Genomic DNA, 7,494 nt, shown 5'->3' with positions numbered 1-7,494 from the left:
CACAAAGGGCCCGCGCGCAGCCGCCGCCGCTGCGCGAGGAGCCAGGATGGTCCTGGTCCACGTCGGCTATCTCGTGCTTCCAGTGTTTGGCTCTGTGCGAAACAGAGGTATCGCTTTTTTCCTTTCGGGGTCTGCTTCTTTCCGAGCGCGGATCGCCGCAGGCACCGGGCGGGGGCGGGGACGAGGGCGGGCGCGGCGGGCGGGCGGGCGGGGGCGCAGGCACAGCCGCGGGGCGAGGCGAGTGGTGCTGCTCCCCACCCCTTTCTGGGGAGACCCCCCTAAGTGTGGGGTGGCACCCTCGAGGGAGCTTTTGTAGTGAAGTTAGGGTTTGGTGAATTTGGGTCCCTTCCTCCCTAGCCCCATTTTTATTATTATTATTATTTGCGGCGGACGTGGTTCCTCCAAATCACAGCCCCTTCCCCGACCTAGCCCCGTGTGACCGAAAGAAGGGGAGAGATGCATGTTCTGTGTGTGTGTGTGTGTGTCTGAGAGAGAGAGGGAGATAGAGAGAGAGAGAGAGAGAGAGAGAGAGAGAGAGAGAGAGAGAGAGAGAGAGAGGGAGAGAGAATATATGAATATGTTTGATTTTCTGTGATTTGCCTTTTTTTTTTAAAGGCATATCGTGTTTTGTTCTGTTTTGTAATTTTTCATTTTCGGGGCCTTACGACCGATGGTCAGTGAGCTGGGATCTGATATCAGCCCCATCCCATGCTCCAACCCTTTCCCTCTCATGGGCACTTCTCCCTTCCTTTTCTGTCATTTAATCCTTTTTGTTTTATTGCTCTTATTCTGTGGCCCTGCACACCTCCCTCTCCGCAACTGTCTTTGTATGACAGTTGCATTTATAGGTTCAAAACGCTTGTGTGCGCGTGTGCATATGTGTGTTTGCGCGCGCGTGTGTATGCATGCATGTATACGTGTGTGTGCGCGCATGCTTACACGCTTCGGAAATCAGACGTGCGCTGCCTTGAACCCCTGGGCCAGTCCGGAGCGGGTTGTCTGTTCCTCGGGTGTTGAGCTGTGCGTGAGAACGAGGTGGAAAGCTGCCCCTACTCCAGGCCTTTGCCTGGGGCATGGGTTGACCAAGCAGCAGGCTGGCGCTGTCTTTGTTTTTAACTGTGGTATATGGGGTGTGTTTGCACGGTCCCCCTACCCCATACCCCCTTTTCCTTACATTCCCCTGCAACAATAGCTTGGTTTCCCCTTTTCTCCCCCAACCCCACATCTTCCATTTCCTTTTAATCAAAAATTCCCACTTCCCAAAGCAAATCTGAGATGCATTTCAATTCATTTTTTTTCTTTTTGTATTCTGCCTCTGGACTCACATTTCTCTTGGAAATGTTTCTTCTCTCCCACTCCACGGCTGCTTAAATTCCGACTGGCTACCCCCCTCCAACACCCCCCACCCCACTCCCCACCCCGCCCTTACAAGAATGATGTCTTCCCTTCGGCCAACCAGACTGGTCCTCCGAGTCAGAGCGGGGGTGGGGTGGGGTCACAGGGCCAGAGCTTTAGTGAGCCCCAGGGGCCAGACTGCACCAGGCCAGGAAAGCCCAGCCCTCCCTCCTTCAGCCAAACTGTCCCCAACCCTGTGCCTCTCCCCAGAACCCTAAAGGCAAGGTTGGCCCTTTGGGCCTGTTTGAATTGCAGTTTTTTTGTGTGATGATAGAGTGATGACATCCTGCATTTATCAAATCTTTTTTTTTTCTTCATTGTGTAGCTCAGTGAATGGTCAACTCGCTGCTGTGTGCGCTGTGACCCTTCTGCCTCCGCATTTAGCTGTATTGTGACACCCCTCTTAACCATTTCCTGTCTCCATCCGAGGAAGGCATTGCTACTTAAGCGGCAGTATCCCCTATCTCAGGCCAGCTTGGGGGTGGGTAAGAGGGGAGGTCGAACTAGATCACGAAACGCCACCCCATCCCGCAATTCACAATTATTTCTTATTACTTGACATTTCCTCTTAAAATGGGTGTGGAACATGACACTAGGCAGAAATTCAAAAATGATTAAGAAGGATGTTGAGCCTGAAAGTATAATTATCCTGATTAAATCATTCTCATTCTCATTAATACCACCAATCCCTAAATACCATTGCAGCATGCTGGTTCCATGTTTTGAAATTCAAATTGTTCAGCTGCCTCTAAATTTTATTTTTAATAACCCTCCTTCCCTCCACCAACAAAAAACCCAGCAACAAAACCAATTCTACAGGGCAGAATTGCAATGGCAAACTTTCATGATAAACACGCCCACAGGAATTTTTAGGGTCTGAGGGGTGAGTTGGGCTGTGGGTGAAATTTAGCACAGTGTATTGAGAAACTCATGACCTTCCGATAGAGGATACTAATGCTTAACTAAAAGGTCCTAAACCACAATTTTCTTGTAAAACTATTATATAGTCTGCTAGCTGAAGCCTGTTCTTTTAGTTTCCATTGTAGTAGTGTAGGATGTAGGCCATTTCAGAACAGATACAGAGAAATAACCATTTGTGTATCTTCATCTTGTTTAGCTGAGTACTCTGCACTGTAAATCCCTGTTAAGTGGATTCCTTTTGCCTTGGCTTGGAGGCTGTAGCAGCCCATTTCCCACTTGTCTGGGTGACCATCAGCTGGCCTCCTGGCAGCACCCAGACATATCATTTAGTTGAAGGCAAAATTTATTAAATATATATTAAAAAGAAAAATTCATAATGAAATGACAGTTGCTGCTATTTCAGCTTCTGAGAAATTGGTGCACTGAGGTCCCTGGCTTAAGGGGAGCCATAGGTCCCAATTGTTTAATTGTACAACGTCAAGAGCATCTTTGGACATCTGCCCTGGCCCTCAGGGCTCCCTTCTGTTGCCTGGCCAGCCAGACCTGCTTGAAAACGGAAACAAAACAGCAGCAATCATGAAAGAATAAGGCGTCTGCTTTGAGGGCCTTTTCAAAATAGTCCCGAGTAGCTGCCTCAGAAGGCTGTTGGGCAATCTGAAAAGAAAAAAAAAAAAAAAAAAAAAAAAAGAAAAGACACAAAACAAAACAAAAAACCTCAGCAAAATGGTTTTCCATTAAACAGGGGTAGCGTGTTCTGCTGTGCTGGATTACTTCCTGTTCTTATTTTGTGGGTAATTTTTATGTATCGAATACCCTCTTGGTTGTGTATCTTTTCACCTTTTCTTGTACTAAAACTAAAGCATGATCTGTATTTTTTTACATCCCCCAGTTGACAATGTACAGCGCTCGGTTAGAGATGTTACCCTGCTGAACCGCACTGTGGTCGTGTAGCCCGGGCCATCCGCTCATTGTACGCCTGCTTTTGTTCTGTTCCCCTTCCGAAGCATGGTGGGCCCAGCCTTTTCTTTTCTTTATTTTTTTCTTTTTCCCCTTTTTTTTGTATCGTGTGCATGACGACATTGTTACACACAGAATCCACTAATACTAATATACGATCTCAATAAAGAACTAGTTTTCCTATATTAACCTAGTGTGCTTTTTCTCTTGCTGTTTTCCCATTTATTGTTGTATCCTGCTGTTTAGAGGCTCCTTGCTTTTCTGTCCTCAACCTCGCCAACCTCGCCCACCCACCACCCCCACCTCCCATTGTAAGAGTCGAGTGAATGCTTTTTCTTTGCCTTTCCTCCCCCTGCCCCCTCTCCCTCTCCTTTCCCTTTTTGTGGTATTGATATGGTGACTCTATTCTCATGTAGCCCATATCTTATGGCAACAGAAGCCGGGGGCCATGGGGAAGGTCAGTTGTCTTGTCTCACCCAAACAGCCCAACGGCACAGAGATCCTCTATCTTTGGCCACCTGTGTACACAACCCCCTCCATTTTCCACGTAGTGTCCGAGCTACGAGGCACTGGGAAGGAAAAAAGAAATCACACCCAGGTTGAGAGAAGGGATACTGTACTTAACTAGCAATCTTGTAGCATTGACTCACCCGAAAAACCCATTTTGAGTTGTGTTTTAACTTTTCGTTCACTGTCTCATTGATTTACTATCCTTATAAATCATCCTGGAGGTGACACGTGACATGTAGCCAAAAGCCGTTATCCAAAGCGCTAAAACATCCTTTTCTACGTGTAGATTGAGATTCTTGAGAACTGCAATGTAAGTTTGTCATTTAGGTCCTGGGTAAGGAAGATGGCTTGGGACAGAAGCCCCTGAGACCCCTCCCCATCCCAGGGCAGGCAGCCCCACCTGGGACTGGAGGAATAAGAGTCTGTACTTTCTGTGGGCTGTGAGCCAGTTAAAGCTGATTACAGCCTGCTTGCTTGACAGCTGCTTCATCTGTGGCCCTAGGCCCTCTCTAGGGAGAAAGCAAACCAGATCTGGCCATTGTCTCAGAGTGCGTGCTTGCTGGGGTGGGGGTGGGGAGGTCAGGAGGGAAGTCAGGACCTCCATCCAAATTGCAAGAACTCTTCCAAGTATCTACCCTCCTCCCTCCTGTAATTGCTCTGGAAAAGCCAACCGAGAAGTATCTCCCTCCCAGCCCCTACCCCCAGTGGAACCCAAATTCAAGCATTTGTCAATTACATCTATTCAATTTCAGCCCAGAACAAGCCTTGTTAAATGAAGCGTTTTAGACACCAGAGGAAATCAGTTGATTAAAGAAATTCATGGTTCCTTCAAGGGGTCATCATTTGAAGCTGTTTCTCTTGGCGGATGTGCTTAGTCCTGCCTGGCTCCTCTAGGCTGTCTTCTGGGCGGGCTTCCCATGATCCCCTCAGGGCAGATGGTCATTTCACTGTTGCCTGACCACTGTGCTTCTTTGCTATTTTTGTGGCCTTGTGAGACACCCCCAACCCCAGAGGGCTGCCCTCTCTGCTCAAGCCCTTTGTTCTTTTCTTCCCAGCCGGGGTGGAAGAGCTGAACTGATTTACTGTGACACATGGACACGCAGGGATGTCCCTGGCGGAGGCTTGTGTTATGATGTGTGTAAAAGGAGATATGCAGGACTATGAAGCCAGGCCCTTGAAGGTTTCCTGGTTTTTCTTTAATTTATTTTCATTTGGGTTTGTTTGAGACCTAAGTGTGGTAAAGCAAAATAACCCTTTGATCTAACCTAATCAAAACAAACTGGGTGATCTCTCTCATTTCTGCCAAAAGACAAATATTAACCGACTGAAGTTTTACTTTTCTCATTTAATGTCCAGCATTTCAGAATTCTCTAGCAGTACATTTCAAGGGTAGTTCTTAAATAATCCAGTAATTGTATAGAATGCAGTTGACTTAATGGCACCATGCCTTAGCAGCATATTGAGTCTCTGCTGTGTACCTATTGAGGCTCTACCATATACAACCCAGGTTATCAGAACACATTCAGGAGAATTCTCCCCCAACTTTATGATCCGACAACTATAAAGCCACCGCACACTGTTCTTTATTCTCTCAGCTGTCAATCCGCTGTAGGAAACTTACTCTAGGATCTGGTACCCTAAGGTCTCTGATGGGACGGAGTGCGCCTCTCGTTCCAGGTTTCTCTAGATTTCCCTTCTGTATATCTCTTCTGGATTTCCCTTCTGGATATCTCTTCTGGATTTCCCTTCTGGATATCCAGCAGCAGAGAAGCTCCACTTGATTAATCGGTTTTCTTTAGTAGAAATTTTCCTGAAAAACAGAAAATGCAATTAAGATTTCAAGATTGGGGGGGGGCACGCAGACTGCTGCCTTTCTTGGAGCTGTCACACCGTCTGCCCACCCTTCCTTTGACCTTTCTTTCTGTAAAGAAGCATCCTGAAGTTTCTCCTTGGAAACTTCATGGCTTCTCAGGAAGGGGAAGCCACAGCTTTGGCCTACATCCGGTGTTAGGTGGAGTCTTCCTAGACTTAGCCAGAGGACAATTGGCTCTTGATTCTGACCCATGACTGTGAGTCTCATAATTCTGCTGGACCACTTCTGCCCTGATGCACAGGACATTTTCACCTTAGAGTCTCTGTGGATGTAAATAACTTTAAAAAAAATTCCTGGCTTAACACACTCAAGCAAATGACTGCCCGTTTCAGGTATGGCTTAGCCACCGAGGGGCTTTCCTTGGCAAGCTCAGGTTCAGCATAATTGATGAACTATGTACTTGCAATGCCTGTTTCAATCATTCATTCTTCCATTCACTTACGTGTTCATTCATTTTACTTAATGAATATTTATTAAATACCTGCTTGGACCAAACACTGAGCTAAGGGGGGTGCAGAAGGGAGATCATCTAAGGCTGAGACCCAGCGAGCAATGCTCAGCAAACCAGAGACTGCCTAAGACACCTGAGCAGAGGGCCAGAGTAAGCAGCAGAGTGATCTCATTTGGAGTGGTCTAGGACTTGAGTCCTGGCTGTCTTGACTTGGAAGGGGAATATAGGTACCATTCTGGGTATCATCTGGATAATGATCATCATAAACCCTACCTCATAGGGTGTGTTTAAACTAGTCAAAGGCAGCTGGCACACAGTGGTGCCAAGGACAGGCTATAAAGCTAGCAGCTCCTTGCCATTCATTACTGTAGGTATTTACTGTCCCAAGGGTCAGGATCACATAAGGTCACAGATAGTGATACTGTGGAGCTTTGTTGTGTGTGTCTCTGAGGTGACATGCACACAGACATAGAGAGCACCAGGTAGGGTGGGGGACAAGCCATGCATACAATATGTGCACATGGGTGGTGGTGGGGAGACCTGAGTAGAATTGTTGCTTTCTGTAGCTGCAGGGGCAGCCGTAGGGTCATGGTCCTGTGTTTGAATAAGTCTCCCTAAATCATAACTCCAGGGTCACGTAGCACAAGGTCTATAGAATATGTAGACAAGTTTGGACGGGATGTTGAGGCCACTTTCTGAGGCCTTTGGGAATAGTCTGGACTTTCTTCTTTGGCCTCTGGTTTTCCATTAAGCAGAGGTAGCATGATCTGCTGGAGCCAGATTCCTGGTCTAAGGAGTGAGATACAGGCTTACATCATGGGCCTTGTGCTGAAGAAGGAACGACCAGGATCAAGTTGATGTGGAGGACAGGGAGACAGAAGGTCTTTAGTGTACCTTGGACAGTGTAAGATCACAAAGACAAATGCAGATGGGCTCTGCTGGGTTCTGAACCCAGTATGTGGATAAACATGGAACTTGGCAGAGAGAAGGGGGACTGTGGTGATGTCGAAGTCAGAACCTGTACAACCTTTCTGCACGTTTAGTCGAGTAGGATACCCGTAGTAGCAGTCACTCTAGCGTTGTGATGATCTCTATGTCTGCTGTCCCCTACGGGGTTGTTCCCATGTATCTCTGGGTGCTAGGCTTTCCTTGGGAGCTACCTGCCTCAAAACTTCAGCCCCTCTGGCAGCTGTACCACTGTGTCCTGATGTTACAGTGTGTGAAGTTTTATTGAATTTCAACTTTTGGGAAAAAAAGACTCCGGGGCCAAGACATTTGAGAGCTGAGGTCCTAACTGGGTATTTGTAGACAGACAGACAGACAGAGACACAGACACACACAGATAGATAGATAGATAGATAGATAGATAGATAGATAGATAGATAGA

At 47.1% G+C, this 7,494-nt stretch overlaps 1 protein-coding gene across 1 annotated transcript in view; it reads left to right on the top strand.

Annotated features, from left to right (window-relative positions):
• The first annotated feature begins 17 nt into the window (after positions 1-17).
• Rnf165 (ring finger protein 165) overlaps positions 18-7,494 on the top strand; it is a 103,366-nt gene continuing 95,889 nt past the window's right edge. Inside the window, exon 1 of the mRNA XM_028783224.1 lies at positions 18-107. Coding sequence (XP_028639057.1) covers positions 47-107 — 61 coding nt within the window. The 5' untranslated portion in view covers positions 18-46. The remainder of the gene's footprint in view (positions 108-7,494) is intronic.

The sequence above is a fragment of the Grammomys surdaster genome, unplaced genomic scaffold (genome assembly GCF_004785775.1).
Source record: "Grammomys surdaster isolate TR1022 unplaced genomic scaffold, NIH_TR_1.0 1036, whole genome shotgun sequence".
Taxonomy (NCBI): Eukaryota; Metazoa; Chordata; class Mammalia; order Rodentia; family Muridae; genus Grammomys; species Grammomys surdaster.
The sequence above is the reverse complement of the archived record's forward strand: the minus strand, read 5'-3'. Positions and strand labels throughout refer to the sequence as shown.